Source organism: Canis lupus, chromosome 10 (assembly GCF_003254725.2).
Source record: "Canis lupus dingo isolate Sandy chromosome 10, ASM325472v2, whole genome shotgun sequence".
In the NCBI taxonomy this organism is placed as follows: domain Eukaryota; kingdom Metazoa; phylum Chordata; class Mammalia; order Carnivora; family Canidae; genus Canis; species Canis lupus.
Window position 1 is genome coordinate 33,339,292 of NC_064252.1, and position 20,239 is coordinate 33,359,530.

A 20,239-nucleotide genomic window follows, 5' to 3' on the forward strand; every position below is an offset into this window, starting at 1 on the left:
TAATGGGCAAGGAGAATTTATTATTTATGTATACATGTATGTATATATACGTGTATATATGTTTATATATTCTATATATGTGTATATGGACATATATAACATATATATGTGATGTGTATATATGTGATTATATATATTTATGTGCACACATACACAGGGAAGAGTGCTGCCATGAAGGACAAGGAGTAAAATGCTTCAAGAAACCAGGAGACAGAGGAGTGATTCCAAGGGATATGCAGCATAAGAGAAGCAGAGTTAGGTAGAACATTTGTGTGGAATTTGAAGACTTAAAGGTTTACATTCATGGTCTCATCTTGATTAATTGATTGATTGATTGATTCTCCATCCTCCCTCACAATAATCCTGCGATCCAGAACAGGAAAAGATCCTGGGTTTCCATTTTCTGGTGGCTATGCTGAGGCTCAGAGTAGCTAAGGGGCCTGCTCCCTGTCACATAGATGGCTAGTAGCAGAGTTTGGGCTGGTATATGGTGACTCAGAATCCAGGACTCTGGGTCCACTTCCTCTAGGGTCATGCACTGGCAAACTAGAGTTCTGGTTAGAGTGGGGGTGGATGAAAAGGTAGGCGGTATCATTGGCACTGCTCAGGGTTTTCCAAAGTCCCTGTGGGTGCCGTGTGGTTTTAGGTGGGCTACAGATGGTACTACTTGTGCACTGTTGTATGCATCAGGAATGCCAAGCCTGTGATTGTGTGGATATTTCTCAGGGCAGGTCCAAACTGAAGTGAAAGTCAAGTCCATGCAAGGAGCAGTTTTGAGTAAGCAAGAGAGTGTGTACTGCACAGATATGGCTGACCTTATGCATGCCCAGGACTGCAGATGCGAGTCACTGGCCCTGTCCTGTGGACTGGTTCTTTTATAAAGACTGAAGACTGGAGGAAAAAATGGTGACCCAGCCAGCACATACACCCCGGTGCCCGGGTGCTCACATGATCTACCGTGGGCACACTCTAGAACGCTAATGGGCCTCTCTGAGTCTTGCTTCTCTTTTGTAGATTGCTGACTTTGGGCTTTCCAACCTGTACCAGAAGGACAAGTTCTTGCAAACATTTTGTGGGAGCCCACTCTATGCTTCTCCTGAGATTGTCAATGGAAGACCTTACCGGGGGCCAGAGGTGAGCATGTTGCTGTTATGTATGGGGGTGGGGTGCAGGAGGAAAGGAAGGAAGGAGGGCAAGAAGTGGATCTAAGAAATACTTCAAACAAACAAAAAAGCAAGCAAGCAAAGAAAGCTTTTCACTATATGATTGTAAAAGCCATAATATAAACACCTGGAAGAAAATTTGAAAAACCCAGAAAATAAAGTAGCCTGTAATCTCCCCTCAAGAGATAACCATGTAATATTTTTGTGACTTTTCTTTTAGACCTTTTTCCAGTGTTGATCTCTGCATTTAAAAAAAAATTGCAATCATTATACATACGTGTATACCTATGTGTACGTGGCCTTTTATTGGCTTAAAATTATATTGTGACATTTTTGGAATTTGTTATTACCTAAAACATGGTTTCTGATGATGACATAATATTTTATTGTATGAATACCATAATTTAATCATGTCCCTAGAATTAGACAGATTGTTTTCAGTTTTTCTCTGTTGGAACAAACCAAAAAACAAACCCAAAACCCCTAACTATGCAATAAATATTTTTTGCATACATTTTTGATAATATATACCTTTGATTAAAGGAATACAGAGTGTTTTTTTTTTTTAAGACTTATACATCTATTTGAGAGAGAGAGAGAGAGAGAGAGCGAGCATGAGCAGGAGGGGCAGAGGGAGAGGGAGAGAGAGAATGCCAAGCAGACTTCAAGCCGAATGCAGAGCCCAACACGGGCTTGTCATGACCCCATGACATCACGACTGAGCAGAAACCAAGAGGCAGACACTCAAACCAGGCTCTTCTAAGGAAATACAGTTTTCATTACACCTTCTAGTGCACAAGAAATACATTTCTTTATATGCCTAAATCTCTCAGGGCCACTGTAAGAGATGTGTATGTGAAAATGTTATTTTGAAAATGGGTGAGTTGTGAGTGATTATTCTCTTTAAAAGGATGGTTCTCTTTACAGAGAAATTCATCCATTCCTTATCCTTTAAATAGCAGCCGCTCAGTGAGTTGAAATGTTTCCCTCCAAATATTTATCTGTCTAAGAGTGTTTGAAGGCAGGGCTGGAGGGTGAAGAGAAGGGTGCCAAGTGCCTCTACCAATTGCAGTGAAGAGAAAGTCTTTCTAAAATAAGAATGTAAGGGAGGAGCATTGGATTCGATTTACAAGACTCTAGAAACTTGACATTGTACATTTATCGTAGGTAATGAATGTTTCTTTGATCTTTGATGATCTCCCTGAGGTTCTAAGCTGGTGGCTTGTGATCTGGCCAGCAGGCCTGCTTTATCTGGCCGCATTAGTCTTTCTAAAGGCAAATGAACTAAACGTTTAATAATTAGGAGATACCACATAACAGTCTGGTTTCTGACTTCTCAAAAGGATCTGGCAGTGCTGGGCCTGGCCTACGTTGCTGTGTGGCAGCAGTTAGCCAAGGCGAGGCTGCCTGTTTGAGGTGGGTCCACGCATCCTACAGTTTGTCTTTGTCCCCAGCACTCCTGGGTGTATCCCACATTCTCTCCTGCTTTGTTCATGGCTGTTGCACGGCTGGCTCTTGTTAGCATTTGGGTTTGCAGCCCCCGATCTATTTGAATAAGGTGCAAGAAGGAACCGATGCCTGGAATCGCAGAGTGAAGAGCCCCGTGTCCCAGTCTTGCACCCGTCATGGAGGCAAGGAGGGGGTCTGGAGAAATCATTTAGCTTTTTTATGCCTCAGTATTCCCATCTGTCAAATGGGGTTGAAAATAATTCAGGCCCTACCTGTTTCACAACATCATACTGAGGATCCAAGAAGATAATCTTTTTAAGAAAGTTCTTCTGTGGATTGAGACTCTTGGTCTCTGAAATGGGAAGGTCAGGCACTGAAGCAGCGCACAGCTACACCACATATCAGTTGTCAGGCTGTGCTGGGATCCTGTCTACCAGGTGCTAAATTCAGTTCCTGGTGTCGTTGGGGGTGGCTGCCCACAAGCTGTGATGCTAATGGACCGGAAGGCCTCCCAGAACCTGCTTCTGAGCTCCTGTGTGTCCTGTCTCTCTGCTCCAGGTGGACAGCTGGGCCCTGGGTGTGTTGCTTTACACTCTCGTTTATGGAACAATGCCCTTCGATGGTTTTGATCACAAAAACCTCATTCGGCAGATCAGCAGTGGAGAGTACCGGGAGCCCACGCAGCCGTCAGGTGCGTGCCCTTAGAGGGTCAGAGGTTGAGCGGGAGTGGTTGGTTTACCTGCTGTAGCTCACAGGTTCGTTCTGCTTCCTTTTAAGGTCTGTAAGGAGTCTCCTGCTTTTCCTCTTCTTTTTCTCTCCAGATTTTTGCCTACCGGCAAAGCTAGCTTGCTAGGGTGCTTTGCCAAAACCTTCCCGAATAGAATTTCAAGGACAAATGTTCTCTACAACAGGCAGGCTAGGAGTCCTGTTTGCTTGCCATGTGAACCCGGGCAAGTCCCTTACCATTTGGATTCAGTTTCTCCACTGGAAGAGATATCACATGAAATCCTTCCTAGTCCATGTGGTCGTATAAACCACCTTCACTAGACTCAGTGCCATGAGAGTGGCAACTGCTCTTTTTCACTACTAAGCTCCCAGCCAGGGGCATGGCACGTGGGCACTGTTGCATTATTTATTGCTATAACAACTCTATCGCCCACCGCCCTGAATAAATCTTGTGGTTTAAACAGCTAGGTACCACATTTCTCCATTCCCTGGGTTGGCTAGAGCTCCTCTGGCCTTACTTGTGTTTCTCCTACGGTTGCATTCAGATGGCATCTGGGCTGGGTCTGGCTGTGGGACAGCTGCTCCGTGCTCCTCCATGTGGGCTCCTTCTCCATGAGGTGCCTCTCTAGGCCTGTCTCTCCAGGAGGAGTCCTGGACATCTTCTATGGCAGCTCAGGGCTCTACGGTGGAGGAAGAAGAGGCTTCCAGGCCTTCTTAATGTATGTGCTGGGCAGCCAGATAATGCCATTCCTGCCATGTTCTATGGGTCAAAGCAACCAAGATCATAAGCTCCATCTCTTGATAGGAAACCGGATGGAGAGCATGTATGTCCAGGTGGCCCTCTTTGGAAAATAGTTAACACAGATGTTTGTATATAGACATGCTACACATGCGGATGCACACACAGTTGATTCTCATCCTTTGTGGCGGTTATGTCCTGCAAAGTTGCTATGCACACCGAGTTAGTGAATACGAAGCAGCACTGCTCCCAGGGCAAATACAGGGCTCTGTCTCTGGTCACAATATTTGTGTCAGCTGATCAATATATGACCTCATTTCATGTATATTTCTGTTGAAAGACACCTCATTTAAAATGTCTTGTTGACTCATTCACATCAAACTCACAGCCCACAGCGCTATGACTCCTACCTGAACGAAGCCTATCTAACACAGGCATTTTCTCCAAAAGGCACATCACAGCCTTCTTTAACTCAGGAACCAGAGATAGCACTTTAGCACTATGCTGGGGGGCCATTTTACACAGCAAAATCACCAACAGAAAGGACAGAAATGTGAAAAACATGGACCAGACAGGCTGTGAAAAGTACATTTGTTTACAGTAGGAGAGTGGAACCAAGAAGACAGGGCCCTATCACCTCCTTTCACCTCAGCTGGGAACATGCATACATGCTGCGGGTAACTCCAATTATTTGCCACTTTGTGAATGTAAGCGAATGATAGGGAGAGTGGCCGGGTATTGGTTTTGGGGCTACGAATACATTTTAGTGAGCAGGAGAATTTATAACACAATTTCTGTGCATAAGAATACATATGTATATGCATATATATTTTTTCATATGCATATGAAATATCATATCACTCCTGCAGTGTCAGCCCCCATCAAGGCCAAAGGCTTCCATGTGATGCATCATTCTTTTTGTCTCGTGCCACAGACGCTCGAGGACTCATTCGGTGGATGCTGATGGTGAACCCCGACCGCCGGGCCACCATCGAGGACATTGCCAACCACTGGTGGGTGAACTGGGGTTATAAGAGCAGCGTCTGTGACTGCGACGCCCTCCACAACTCTGAGTCCCCGCTCTTGGCTCGCATCATTGACTGGCACCACCGGTCCACGGGGCTGCAGGCTGAGGCCGATGCCAAAATCAAGGGCCTGGCCAAACCCGGCGCCTCTGAGGTCATGCTGGAGCGCCAGCGGTCACTGAAGAAGTCCAAGAAAGAGAATGATTTCGCGCAGTCTGGCCAGGACCCGATGCCGGAGAGCCCGAATAAGCTGACTTCCAAGAGGCCCAAAGGGATCCTGAAGAAGCGGAGCAACAGCGAGCATCGCTCCCACAGCACGGGCTTCATCGAAGGTGTGGTGAGCCCCGCCTTACCGTCTGCTTTCAAGATAGAGCCCGACGTGTGCCGGACCGGGGTGGCCGTCCCCAGCTCCCCCGAGGCCGACGTGCCCGGCAAGCTCAGCCCCAAGCAGTCGGCCACCATGCCCAAGAAGGGCATCCTCAAGAAGACGCAGCAGCGAGAGTCGGGTTACTACTCGTCGCCGGAGCGCAGCGAGTCCTCGGAGCTGCTGGACAGTCAGGACGGGCCGGGCAGCGGCCTCCCTTCCCCCAGCCCCCCAGACCCCGCCCGGGGGCCCGTCCTCGGCCTCTCCTGCCGCAGGAAGGGCATCTTGAAACACAGCAGCAAGTACTCGGCGGGGAGCACGGACCCGGCCCTCGCCAGCCCCGATGTGCCCACACTGGAATCCTTGCTGGAGCCCGGCGCGCCCCCCGAGGGCCTCTCCCGGAGCTACAGCCGGCCCTCCAGCGTCATCAGCGATGACAGCGTCCTGTCCAGCGACTCCTTCGACTTGCTGGATTTGCAGGAGAACCGGCCGGCCCGCCAGCGCCTGCGCAGCTGCGTGTCCGCGGAGAACTTCCTGCAGATCCAGGACTTCGAGGGGCTCCAGAACCGGCCGCGACCCCAGTACCTGAAGCGGTACCGGAACCGGCTGGGAGACAGCAGCTTCTCCCTCCTCATGGACATGGACGATGTGACTCAGGTCTACAAGAAAGCGCTGGAGATCTGCAACAAGCTTAACTAGCTGCCCGGGGCGGGGCTGGGTTGTGGGTGGGCTCGGGGAGGAGCGGGACCCATGACCCTGTGCGAGCGGGCTGGGTACCTCTTTGCTGGCAGCGACCATGGACTGAAGAAACGGCTCGGTGCCGTCATGCTCGGCCAAGTTTGCCTGCTTGAGCCGGCACCTAAAAGGGAGAAGTGGGCGCTCCGCCAGCCCTGCCAACTGCCATTCTGAATTGGGGTCCTAATTGGCATTTACTTTGTGGCACCTCCGAGAGGACCAGCTGTCCAGGGGAGGTGGTTTTGGCCAGCACGAAGAGGATGGGGAGGAAGCATATGGGAAAGGGAACGGATCCCTAAAAGTCATCCAAACGCTTCTGGAGGAGGGACAGAGAGGCTGGGGCCATCTGCCTTGGGTGAGCTCAGACTTCACTGCTTCCCTCCTTGCACTAGCAGGCTTGGTCTGACTGCATGGGGTTGGCAAGTAGAGTTCAGCCACGTGAACTTGAATGGGTGATTGACTGATAATGGCTGCTGGGTGTGCTGGGGGAGAGGCCTGGGCACTGGGGGAAGGAGTGCTGTGACTGAATAGCAGCGGCTGCCTTGGGCACAGGAAGGGCGCAGTAGCACTCATGCCATGCGGTTGCCCTCCTTGATAGGGCCAAGCCCTTGGAAGTGTTGGGTCGAGGCATCCTGTGGGATCTATGCTTGTCTTTCACGCCCCTAGTGCAGCCTTTGTTAATTTTCCACTCTACCTTGAATGGAAGACAAGGCCTCGGTCAGAGAGAGAGTGCTCTGAACACCACTAAGGACTTAAGAGTTGGCCCATGGTGATTTTTGGGCTTCTTGCTGTCTGCCTCTTCTTTCCTGATGTCTGCCTTGCTCCTCAGCACAACCTCCCGAGGATGGACAGGGAAAAACCTGGTGGTGTCAGAGGTCAAAACTCTGGTGTGTAACAGAGCTAGGGACCCTCTGTGGTCTCTGCACAGATGAATGGAAATCGATCCACACCAGCAAAGGGACAACTTGTTGATTTCTTTAACATCTCATCATTAACTGGAATGCTGCCTCTTGGGTTCTTACCTGCATGATTCAGATGTGATGCTGTCCACAGTCTCCAAAAGAGTAACTGGCTCAACCATTTACCCTGTTTACTAACAGCAGACGGTTTCCCATCCACCAAGTGTAGAATCTGCAGGGGCAGGCGAGTTTGCTTCTAGGGAGTTAGTGTGTAGCTGGGATATTTGGATGAGGAAAAGAAAGGTAGGCAGAAGGTGCTCCCCCTGTATCTAGGTTTTCTGTCATGGGTTTGAAGTCCTAGGCTTTGGGGGAAAAGAAAGTTCCACCCATTTAAATGAATAAGGTGTTGAAAGAGGAGAGTGGGTTGGGAGGAAATGTACAGAAAAGGGAACATTTCCTCAGAAGCTATCCAGATGGTTCTGGAGGTAGGCAGGAAAGAGGTATAGCAGGACTTCTTATCATAAAAAGTAACATAACTAGGGATTTAACTTCTAGACACCCAGATTATAGGTGATAAGATGTTAGTCCCACAATGGGACATCTTCAGATACTGGGTTTAGAATTCATGATCTCATTGGGGAATTTGGGATGACTTCAGAGCCTACTGGCCTGGGCAAATTGAAAGCCTTGTTTCAAGATGGTCAACCTCTGGTAGCCACAAAGATAGATAAGGAAGACTAGTTTTGGGGGGTATTTTGGGGTAAACCAACAGACAGTAGCTTATAGGGAGATGCGAAAGAATTCACCTGAAGGCAATCCTTGGAGTGAAACTGCCCTTTCCTTAAGGAGGTGGCTCCATTTCTCCCCCTTGCCACCAGCTCTGGGGATGTGGCTTGTGCATTTTTTCAGGTTGAGCTGCGCAGGGTGTTATGGGAAGCATCTCTGTTTTCTTTCAATTCCACCTTCTTCCTGAGCTCCAATATAGGTTCAAAGGGAAAAAAAAATCTAGATAGCAAATTATGTGTGGGGAATATGTGGGTGCATGGGGGGGGCATCTCACAACCTCTGGGCTCCCCATGCCTTGTCTCATTTTTATGTAATTTGTTCTGGACAGACTGTCCTGCCACACTGCTGGTCCCTCATGCGTGGTAGCTGGCCTAGTTGGTAGCTGTGCATATGCCTAAGGTATAACACCAACCTACTGGTTGATATGTTTTTTTTTCCTTTTGCCAAGTGATCCTATCTGTTTAATACTTGCCATCCTTCTAAAATGACACTATTAAGGAAAATCACTCTACTTCTCATCTTTCTCTCCACAGAATACCCCACACATGCATGTTCTCTTTTGTCAATAAACCCAGACAGTGGACTGTGGCAAAGACAGTCTTCCACTTCGAGGCAGAAGTTCTGAGTTGAATCCTGGTGCGCTGCTAACCAGCTGCTGGTCTGAGGCACCTGCAGTATCTTGGAGCCGTAGGTTTCCCTTTATTGAGGGCTGGAGGGGTGGCCTAGCTCGTCTCTCAGGCCCTGCCTGGTTCTGACATTCTGCTAACATTCTCTGATTCTAGATGCCATGTTGACTGGCCTTTTAAGGAAAAGCCTGGAATAGAGAGAAAAGCCCTGACATGCAGCTTCCCTGCTTCGTGATTAAGTCCTATCATCCCTACCAGCCAATCCCCAACCAAGAAAGTCATGCTTAATTCATTTCCATGGAATTACAAGTGAGAGACACTCTTATGACCCGGTGGACCAAGCAGGAGATTCCACATTAGCTCTCCCGGTCCTTTCCTGGCCTCCAAGGGCCTCTCTGTGTCTTAGTTTACAGATCTGCCAAAGGAGTAGAACTATACTTCTTTTGTACTGGTAAATTTTAAGGCATGATCAGTTTTCAGGATGTGCTTCAAGACCCTGGGTGAAATGAAACATCTAAGTGCTCCCTGACTTTCCATCCCTGTTAAAAGGTGCTGCTTCTTCAGATGATGGGGAGCGCTTTTCAGGGGGAAATTCAGGGGAATGTCGCCATGGCCTGGTCTTGAGTACAAATGTGAATGATCGACTGCTTATTGCCAAACTGGAAATGTTCTGTAGGGATTTACTGGCATGGTATCATTCCTAGAAGAAAAAAAAAAAAAGAGAGAGAGAGAAACTTGACTGCACATTTTTTTTTTTTAAATCCGTGTTGTGACTTTTATTTAATTTCTATTTTTTTTTTTTGGTAATAAAAAGTTGACTTTTTTATTTGAATTTGTCTTTTTTTATTTATTGGTCTGAAAGGCATTTCAAAGGTATTATAATAATATATTGGTGTAATTTAATTGGTGCAACATGCTTTATGGCTCTGGTCAAAATTGGTTTTCGGTCATTTGATTGGTTTGAGCCCAGAACAGCCGACGGGGGGGGGGAAAAGCTGGATAACCACCCAAAGTGTTTGTATTTTCATTGGAAACTGATTTTTGTTTTGTTTTTCTTTTTTTTGTTGTTGTTTTGTTTCCATTTTTATTTTTAAATTAAATAAATTGCAATGAACTGAAGCGGGCCCTTGTATCTTTATTTGGTTGTTTTCCTCTTCGTTAATTAAGTAAGTGACAGAATGGCCATAAGTAACAGAAACCCACCCAAGCTAGCTTCAGCACAAAATGGGAATTTATTTGAAGTTTTTGAAAAGGGAGATGTAGCTGGCCATGCAGCTGGAACCCGAACTGGAGGAGGAGGAGCCAACAGAACTACAGACCCTTTTTTTCTGCTCCTCTTTGCACAGCAGCTTTATCCTTCTCCTCCTTTGGCAGCCTCACTTTATCCCTGATTTTATGACCCACCTTGGTTTACCTCATAGCTCCCAGATTGACATGCTCTTAGTTCTGGGTTTCAGAAGACACTATTGACTGGGTTCCTTCAATCTGGACTAGAGACAGCATCGGAGGTTAACACCAGTCATGCTTTCCCTTCACGGTTCAGCTTCCTCTACCTTTCCCTTCTTGGGCAGCCCCCTCTGTTCCCAGGGCAGCCAGACTGCTAGTCTGATGGCTCAGAGTTCAAGATCAATGGGCCATATTTCTCCGTGGGGAAGGCCACTGCTCTGATAAAATGGCATCCTGAGTCCCATTTTAGCATTATTCCTATCTCAAACAGACCCTCCAGGAAGCTCTTAGAAAGAGGAATGAATAATAGTGTAAGACTGGATCCCCAGTCTCAATAGCAAATGACATCAAACCGTACCCTAGTATCAAACATGCTTCTGCTGAATAGCTGTGTTTCAGGATCCATGCAAGAAAAGTCTGACTTTCCAAAGAAATTGTAATTTGAATCTCTTATCTGGTCTACTGGGAGATCATCTGATAGAGCTTGTCACATTTAGGAAATAAGGCCACAGGACCTCCAGTTAAGCAATGGATAATTTTTTAGTATAAGTATGTCCCATGCAATTTTGGGGTTATGCTTATACTAAAAAAATTTTTTATCTGAAATTCAAATTTAACTGGGCCTCCTGTATTTTATCTGGCAAGCCAATTTGAGGGAGCTTAATTGAAATGACCAGGTATCTGGTATGGTAGAAGTTTGGGGAATGGATGTTTGTGACGCGGGCTGCCAAATTAGGACATGTCTGTGCTGGTCTCCAGCTGGGCTGCGGTGGGAAGAATCCCCATTCTGATTTGGACTTGCTGATTGCTATGAAACAAACTGCTTCGAGTCTCTGTGCTTCTGTTTTCTCATTTATCTGGTGGGTATATGAATTTACCCAACTTTAATGGGTCTGCGAAGAAGGAATGAAAATTTCCGTGAAGTTGCCTTGAGTGTAAAACTCACTATGACAGAAAACCATAGTCCTTTCGTCACAGGGCAGCATTCACTGCTTCTTAAAATAGGACGTTTCAAGGCAATCATCCTGGTTGTTAATTCTTGTGGTGGTTCCTGCCACTATTAAAGGAACAAAGGGGAAAAGTAAGACAAGATTCAGTGGCCACATAGAGGGAATAGCATGTGCATGGCCTAGAGACTGCACTAAATGTGACCTATAGGGTAAGGGAGGAAGCAGGAGTGGCTGGAGTGGCATGGCTTACATGGCAACTGATAGGTTGGTGAGGTTAATGCGAAGTGGTCACTTTAAGGAGGAACATTGAGAAAGCTAACGTTTATGGAGCTTCTATAGGGTGCTCACTTCATTCTTATCATGGAGAGTGGCAGAAACTCAGCTCAGACCATGTTAAGGAATAGGACAAATTTATTGCTTTGTGTAGCTGAGAAGTCTAAGGAGTATGTCTCAGGCACAGCTAGATCCAGGGGTTCAAGAGATGCCATCGGCCTCTTTTTCACTCACTCTCCCTGGATGTGGCTTTCATTCCTGGGCAGGCTCTCTCCACATGGCAGCAAATTACCTCCTGGTAGTGGCAGTGTTATGAGGTCCTCTTAGTGTGTGATCCCAGAGTCAGGAGAGATGTTACTATTCTAGCATTTATGAGCCAAGGAAGGAGTGTGATTGTCTTTGCTGGGGTCAGGTGTCTCCCTCTTGCCCCCTTCAAGGGTCTAGATGGAGAGATGCTCTGATTGGCCCACCTGGATCATGTGCCCACCCTTGTGATATCCTTGAATGACAGCTCCTTCAGAACCACATGACGTCAGGGGAGGGCAGCTCCCCCAAAAGAAGGGACACAGAGTTAATGAAACAAAGTTACACCTTTGGGTCTCAATATCTCATCTATAAAATGGCATTAAATAATCCATCACTTTCAGAGTTATTGTGAAAATTAAATAAAATAAGATACCTAGTACAGGGCTTGACACATAGAAGATATAGATAGATGATAGATAGATAGATAGATAGATAGATAGATAGATAGATAGATAGATTTTTTTTAAAGATAGGCTCCATGCCCAGCATAGAACCCAACACAGGGCTTGGATTCATGACCCTGAGATCAAGACCTGAGCCGAGATCAAGAGTCAGATGCTTAACTTACTGAGCCACTCAGGTACCCTGACATCAGAAAATTTCTAATTTATACAGATAGTGTCAGGAAAGACAGCAATATAACACTATAGAGAGGTGATATATTTGTTAGGAAGATATTTGCTGTCAAATCAGTTATGAGAAAATCCAGCAGAAACTGGTTTAAACACTGAAAAAGTTTTAATTAACTCATATACCTTGAATTTTAGAAAGAAGATGGATTTCATGGTTACTTAGATCTAGTGGAAAAATGGATATTAAATAAAACCACTCAAAATCACAGATTATAATAAGAGCTATGAAGGAAATGGGTGCAAACATAGAAAATTAAGGGAGGAGTTACCTCTTATAGAAAGAGTAGTCAGGGAAACCATCTCTGAAGAGATGATATTTGAACAGAGATTTGAAAAACTAGCTATTGGAAGAGTGAGTATTCTGGGCAAAGGGAACAGTACATAGTACATACAAAGGCCCTACGGTCTTCAAAACAGAGCTTTATAGGGTTAATTTCTGGTCCATTGGCATAGGGCAATCATGGTCCAGAGAGTGTGGTGTTTTGCTAAACATATGTGGCTGAGTTCTAACGTGGACTGGCTATGATCATTTATGACTTTGTGTCCCCTTAATTACATATAGCCGCTTCCTTTGACAGGTGGTCCCCAGATGAGATACATGCCATGGCATGCAATTTTAAATAAGAATATGTTTCCACAGCAAAAATTCACTGCCAATTTATTGAAATTTATGGAAAAGATGTTTTTAATCCACAGAATCATGCAAAGCTTGGGCATGGAAGTGGAGCAGCAGTGGTGCTCTATGGATACCAGATAGTGCAGACTAAGGTTTTTGTGTCATAAAACCTGCCCCATGCTATCACAACTGTCTAGTTCCAGTCGGGAATTGTCGGGGAAATTAGCAATCAATTTTTAAACATTGCGCCAATTATTGTCCTAGTGATCAAAAATTAATGGTGCTCATCTCTACCTGACTGGGGACTATGTGTTGTGTCTTGACTTACTAGTTTCCCCATCCACTCCCTATGCCAGTTTTCATTTGTGAATTAATCTGGAGAGGCTATATTATGCTAAAGTAACAAGCCCTGGAATGTCAGTGACTCAAATGATAAATGATTATTTCTTACTATTACCAAGTCCAGTATGTGTTGGGCAACTCTCTGTCATGTCTTTGCACAGGCACACAGAGCTCTGAGTTTCTCCATCCTGTGGAGCTGCCATCTTTGGGGTCCTCCTTTCTTGCTGTGCAAATGAGGTACAGGTGAAGACCATTTAAGGGTCAAGCCCAAACGTGGGTACATCACGTGTACCCTCCTCCCATGGCCATTACTCAGTCACCTGACCCCAACCTAACTTCCTGGGTAGTTTTCAAGTGTGTAGTATTTAAAAAGTGGAAAATATAATGGAGTCAGATGGACGATGGCTCTGTCAGCCTGTGTCTGCTTCCCACAGGGAAGACCAGCATAATATCAATAAATATTAACTGAGTATTTACTGAGCTGCATGCAGACAGTGTGCTTACCCTTTGTAGGCATCATCTCTCTCTTTTTAAAGATTTTATTTCTTTACTTGAGAGAGAGAGAGAACGAGAGAGAGAGAGAGAGCAGGATCAGGGAGAGGGGTAGGGGAAGAGGGAGAAACCTGCTCCCTGCTGAGCAGGGAGCCTGACTTCGGTCTCAATCCTGGGACTCCAGGATCATGACCTGAGCTCAAGGCAGACACTTAACTGACCGAGCCATCTGGGTGACCCTGCATCATCTCTGTTAATGCTCCTTTAATGTTTTGATATACCCTGATCTCCATTTGTACAGGTGAGGAAACAATGTTGGAAATGTGCAGTATCTTGCCGAAGTCACCCAACTATTAAATGTGGAGCTGGATTCAAACACAAGCCTGGCTGACCAGCTTCTGAGCCCAAGCTCTTATCTGTTCCATTGCACCCTCAGGATGATCCTTCCTCAAGTTAGACCCCTTGATCATAAGCCCCATCTTGTCACCATCCTTGTCCATGTAAATGGCATTTTCCTGCAGAAGCTAAATGGACCCCATCAGGAATGATGACATTGGCCCCAGTCAGTGCACTGTCCAAGAAATATGGTGTCAGGTTCTAGGAGAGTCAGTCTCAGAAGATAAAATTAATAGAATTGGTTTGGGTTTCTTAACTCCCTTAGAGTGAAATGAGATGGAGGAGTAGCCTTTCTCCATCCTGAGCACATGATGTGGCTCCGAACTCAGTAGAGGGTGCAGTAGGCCTTCAGTGGCTGGGTTTCTTCTGTCCAAAGCTGTGTACTCATACACACCCAACTGTGCTCTACATGCTCTTTCTTGTGCTGATATACCTCAGGGGAGCCCCACTTCTGGGGACTGAGAGCTCAAAGCAACTGCTTTGGAGCCATATGGAAAAACAGGATGCCAGGCTAGTGGCACAGACCTGTCTGGCATCCGGCATTGCAACAACTTCCATCACATAAAATAGAGCATCGCCACATCTTCAAAGCCTAGAGCAGGGTGATGATACAGGCATGGCCTCAAATCAGACATCTCACCGTCAGCTGAAACTGAGGGTGGAGAAGAGCTTATTTTGGAGGCAGCTGGAGAAAAGGGGCTCCAAAAATATAGCTGTCCTGGGAAGGTCCTTCAAATAGGAATTTGTGAATCACCGAAGCTGAGAAACATCTGATGTGGCAGTTCCTGGGGCATTCCAGAAGCTTCAGCCATGAGGCTTTGGAACCCAGACAGAAGGATATGTGTAGAGAGCAGAAAGGCAGATGTAGACCTCTGAACCAGGCCTGCTGGTCAGCTCCTAAGAGGCCATGCTTGTGGGTTCAGTCCCTATGAAGTACAGATGGTTCCTGGCAGTGGAAGAGGCTTCAACTGGCTTCTCATAAACATGTAAAGCTGAGCACCATGGTGACAAAGTAAAGAGTCATGGATGCTTGGGAAACATCGACTCCCCTTTTCAGAGAAAACAACTCATAATCACATGCTCAGATCCTTTTGGGATCTCGAATTGTGGGATGATGCTGCCCCTGAGGCTGAGTTGGAGCTAATGAGAGCGCATCTGGACATGTGCTTCTATGTCTGGTGTGCCAGTGGAAAGGGAGTGTGGGGAAATGCATCCTGGCTCTTCACGTTTCCACTGGAAGTGATACGTGGTGCGGGGTTCACCCATCAGTGGATAGCACACGTCACGTAGATGTATCCTATCTTTGAAGAGGGGACAGACAAATGCAATCCTATTCTGGGAAAGTGGAAATGCCAGGTGAACAGCACGATAGGCAATCATCTCTTTTCTGAGCAAACTTTTGTAGGGAAAAAAACTCACTTTCTATCCTGGCATTTACTGTATTTTGCATGCCTTTTCCCTCTCTCTTCATCACCACAACCTAAAGGGCTAGAGGCTATTATTATCCCATTATCCATATAAGTATGAAAAAGGTGTCTTTTTAAAAATAAACTTTATTGAGATATAATTAAAATACAATAAAACATACATGAGTTTAGTTTTGAGGAGTTTTGAAAAATACACATGTGCCTGTGACCACCACCACAGTGAACATATAGAACATTTTCACCATCCCAAAGTCTTTCTAGTGCTCTTTTGCAGTCTGTCCTCCCTCCTTACCTTTAGTCTCCACTAAACTACCAACCTGCCTTCTGACACCATTTCATATAAATGAAAGCATATGGCACATACTCTTTTGTGTCCAGCTTCTTTAATTCAGCACAGTACTTTTGAGATCTATCCGTCTGGTTGCAAGTAGTTGTAGTTCACTCCTTTTTATTGCTAGGCAGTGTTCCATTGTATGAACATACTACAACTTGTTATTATAATAAAGCTTCTTTCAACATTTGTGTAAAAATCCTTATGTGGACATATGTTAGCATCTTTTTCAGTAAACACCTAGGAGCAGAATTGTTGGATTATATGGTACATGCATGCTTAACTTTAAAAGAACCACAGAGTTTTCCATAGTGGTTGTACCATTTGGCATTACTACCAAAAACATACATAAGAGAGCTCCAATTGGGCAGCCTGGGTGGCTCAGCGGTTTAGTGCCGCCTTCAGCCCAGGACATGATCCTGGAGACTCGGGATCGAGTCCTGCATCGGGCTCCCCGCATGGAGCCTGCTTCTCCCTCTGCCTGTGTCCCTGCCTCTCTCTGTGTGTGTCTTTCATGAATAAATAAAAAAAATTTTTTTTTAAAAAAAAAGAGAGCTCCAATTGCTTCACATCCATTCTAACACTTGACATTTTTGGTCTTCTAAATTTTAGTCATTTTAGTGGGTATGGAGAATTTAATTATAGTTTTAATGTGAATTTCCCTGATGGGTAATGGTATTAAGCATCTCTATCTTTACATGTGCTTCTGAGCTGAATATCTTCTTTTGCAAAGTGTCTTCCCAATATTTTCCCTCATATTATTTTATTTTTTAAAAAATATTTTATTTATTTATTTGAGAGAGAGAGAGAGAGAGAACACAAGCAGGTGGAGGGGCAGAGAAAAAGGGAGACCCTCAGGGTCCTAAGGCTCGATCCCAGAACCCTGAAATCATGACCTGAGCCAAAGGCAGAAGCTTAAAACGACTGAGCTACCCAGGCACCCCTATTTTGCCCATTTTAGAAATTGGGCTGATCATCTTCATATTGAATTGTGAGAGTTCTTTATATATACTAGACACAAGCTTTTGTGAGATACATATTTGCAAATATTGTTTCTCATTCTGTGGGTTTGCCTTTTTTATTTCTTAACAGAGTGGGTTGAAAAGCAGATGTTTTGAACTCTGACAAAATCCATTTCATAAAATATTAATAGTTTGTGCTTTTCATGTCCTAAGAAACTATTGCTTATGCCAATGTTGTACTGATTTTCTCTGTTTTCTTTTAGTAGATTTACATTTTATTTTTTACACTTAGGTGTATGATGCATTTTGAGGTAATTTTTTTTATCATGTGGAAAAAGTATTGAGTTTCTTTTTCTTTTCTTTTTTTTTTTTGCATACAGATCTTCAGTTGTTGGAGTGCAATATGTTGAGAAGACTATACATTATTACTGTTTTTGTTTTAAATGACCTTGAGATGATCTTTTAAATAAATAAGTAAATAAATAGAATTATCTTAAAAATTAAAAACCAGACAATATCTTTCATTCACAGAGAAGTGTTCCAAGCTGCCTTTTGGTATCAATCTTCTTTCTACTTCATGGAGAACTTTCATTGACATTTCTTGTAGTAAAGGTCAGGTGGCGACAACTTCTTTTCAGCTTTTGTTTGTTTGAAATAAAAAGCTTTGTTTCACCTTTATTTCGGAAAGATATTTTCTCTGGTTGTAACATTTTAGGTGATAGCTTTTATCTCTTATTCCTTGAAGTTACCACTCTACTATCTTCTGGTTTGCATAATTTCTGATTAGAAGTCCATGATAATTTTTCTCTTTGTTCTCATTCTTTTTCTCTGTGCAACATCTAATATTTTCTGCTTATCATTTTACCCTTTGGCAATCTGATTATGATTTCTCTTGATACTTTTTTTTATGTGTTTATCCTTTTTGGGTTCATTGGCCTTCTTACATCTATAATTTTATAGATTCCATCAAAACTTGGATTTTCAGTCTTTTCCTCCCCAGCTGCTTGAAACTAGGCCACCATCATGAATGACACAGTAACTATCTGGACCAGGAAGTTCATGACCAACTGACTGCTTCAGTGGAAACAGATGGTCATTGATGTTCTTCACCCCGGGAAGGCAACAGTACCTAAGACAGAAATTCGGGAAAAACTAGCCAAAATGTACAAGACCACACCAGATGTCATATTTGTATTTGGATTCAGAACCCATTTTGGTGGTGGCAAGACAACTGGCTTTGGCACGATTCATGATTCCTTGGATTATGCAAAGAAAAATGAACCCAAACATAGACTTGCAAGACATGGCCTATATGAGAAGAAAAAGACTTTAAGAAAACAGCACAAAGAACACAAAAACAGAATGAAGAAAGTCAGGGGGACTGCAAAAGCCAACGTTGGTGCTGGCAAAAAGTGAGCTGGAGATTGGACAACAGAAGGAGTAAAGATTCTGCAGTGGCTTTATCTGTGGTGATTGTGCAGATTTTTCTTTTCTTTTTTTTTTTTTTTTGATTGTGCAGATTTTTCATGAAAGGATTAATAAACTAAGAATGTTAAAAAAAACAAACAAAAAACTTGGATTTTTAAAATTGCCATTGTGTATTTTAATAGTTTCTCTCCTTTTCCTTCTGGAACTCCAGTTACATATGTGTTATGCCCTTTGAGATTGTGGACATTTTTGACAATAAGACTGTTGACACTTTTCAATCTTTTTTTCTCTTTGTTCTTTGTTTTGGATTTTTTTCTTCTGTATGTTTTCAAATTCATTAATCTTTTCTTTGGTAGTGTTTAATATGCTCTCAATTCCGTCCAGTAAAATTGTATTTAGATTTTGTGTTTTTCGCCCCTAAAAAATTCCATTTGGTATACATATGCATTCAGCAATGTTTCTGTACTTTGGCTAGTGGGAACTTGAATATTTCCAGCCATAGGTGAACTCTGAGAATTGTTCAGCTTGCAGCTCCCCAGTCATTGTCTTTGTTTTTTCCTGTTCTTCTTTGCCCAGCTTCATGGGCTTTCTCCCTATACATGAGCAGATTAGTATTTAGCTAGAGGCTCAGAGTGACCCTATGCAGATTTCTGGAGCTCTTTGATTATGTAGTACCTTCCTTTCCAGTATTCTATGCCCCCAAATCTAGCTGCCGTTGGTCTCTGTTTGGGTTCCTCCTTCTGGTGAAAAGATTTTCACCAGAAACTTCCCCCAGGTTAAGCTGATTCAATTGGAGGGTTTACCTTATTTTTCCTTTCTACTAAGGATCATAGTTCTATATTGCTTTTCACCTAAAACAGCAATTGTTGAATATAATCTGCTATGTTTTGTATTTTGTTCTAACAATGGGGCAAGGAGTATTTCATGGGAGTCTCTCCTTCATGGATAGAAGTAAAAGTTGGAATTAAGCCATTTTTGTCCAATCACAGAGATGGGTATCAAAGCCTATGCTTTTCATTCTTAAGAGCCTGTTTTCTCCCCACCCCACTCCCCAGCTTCTTTTAAATCTCACATTCCAGAAAGATGTCAGGTAAAAATCCTATCAGTGAAAAGCCAAATTGCTATTCTGCTTGCTGGCAATTTCAGTAAAAAGGATTAGCTGAGAGGAGTTCACTGTGATAGTTGGGCTACTTCGCAGAGGTGCTCTGCCAAAGTGAACTTTCATTTATTTTTTTCCTTGTGAGTGAGTGGAGAAAGTATTGGACAGATCTTCATTTATTTGCTGACTCATTCAGTAATTCTGTCATTTATCCATCCATTCAAACTTATTTATGGAACACCTAATGTGTTCCAGGCATTAGGCATCTGTTCACATTGGGAGGACAGAAGGAACTCCTGAAGACTTTCTTTTGCTATCCTTTCCCTCTCCTTGCTCGCTTTCCCAAACCGTCAATGTGACGATCATGTGAGAAGGGCCCAGATGGTGACATTTTAGGGATGTCTCCCTGGACTCCGGGGGAGCTTCTGAGTGGTTAAGAGAGAAGTTAGGCCTTTTGTCCTATCAGAATAAATGCCAGCAAACTTGGGAGGAATCACACATGAAGTCATTGTCAGCTAAACCTTAGGCAGCCGTTAACGTTTCAGGAGAGATTTATTTATTAAGTGCTCACTGGGAGCAGGAATGGAGAACAACACAGGCCCTTCAGGAAACAGGACAGGAGGTGAAGGCACCGGCATTCTCACAAGAAAGGTGGCAAGGCTAGATGGAAATTTTGCCTCAAGCTGAGTCACTTCGGTATCTGACTCTCACCCTTTTCTGTCTGGATGTCATAATAGTGACAAAGGAGAGAGATCTTTTGTAGGTTACAGGTCCCTCACACTCTCTGTGTTCTTGCAGTTACCTCTCAATAGTCCCTGGAAGTAAACCTTAATACCACTGAGGAAATGGGAGCTTGGAGGAGAGAATCATAAGCTCAAGTCATGCAGCTGCTAAGTGCGTGGCCCGAATCTGAACTCAATCCATCTGACTTCGGGGCTTCCCATCCGAATGTCACGCTGTCATCCCAGCATGCACAGTTGCTCCCTTTGACCAGACCTGTCTCTGCCTTTCTTACCCCTGCCATCCA

The 20,239-nt window shown here is 44.3% G+C and overlaps 1 protein-coding gene and 1 pseudogene across 2 annotated transcripts in view; both read left to right on the forward strand.

The window, feature by feature from the left end:
- Positions 1 to 9,631, forward strand: part of NUAK1 (NUAK family kinase 1) — a 73,551-nt gene extending 63,920 nt beyond the window's left edge. For both annotated transcript variants that reach the window (XM_025462066.3, XM_025462056.3), the window contains exons 5-7: positions 1,015 to 1,134; positions 3,171 to 3,303; positions 5,012 to 9,631. In XM_025462066.3, coding sequence (XP_025317851.1) covers positions 1,015 to 1,134; positions 3,171 to 3,303; positions 5,012 to 6,165 — 1,407 coding nt within the window. In that variant the 3' untranslated portion in view covers positions 6,166 to 9,631. The remainder of the gene's footprint in view (positions 1 to 1,014; positions 1,135 to 3,170; positions 3,304 to 5,011) is intronic.
- An 8,062-nt stretch (positions 9,632 to 17,693) lies between these two features.
- LOC112675034 (40S ribosomal protein S24-like) lies at positions 17,694 to 18,197 on the forward strand (annotated as a pseudogene).
- Positions 18,198 to 20,239: the final 2,042 nt, after the last annotated feature.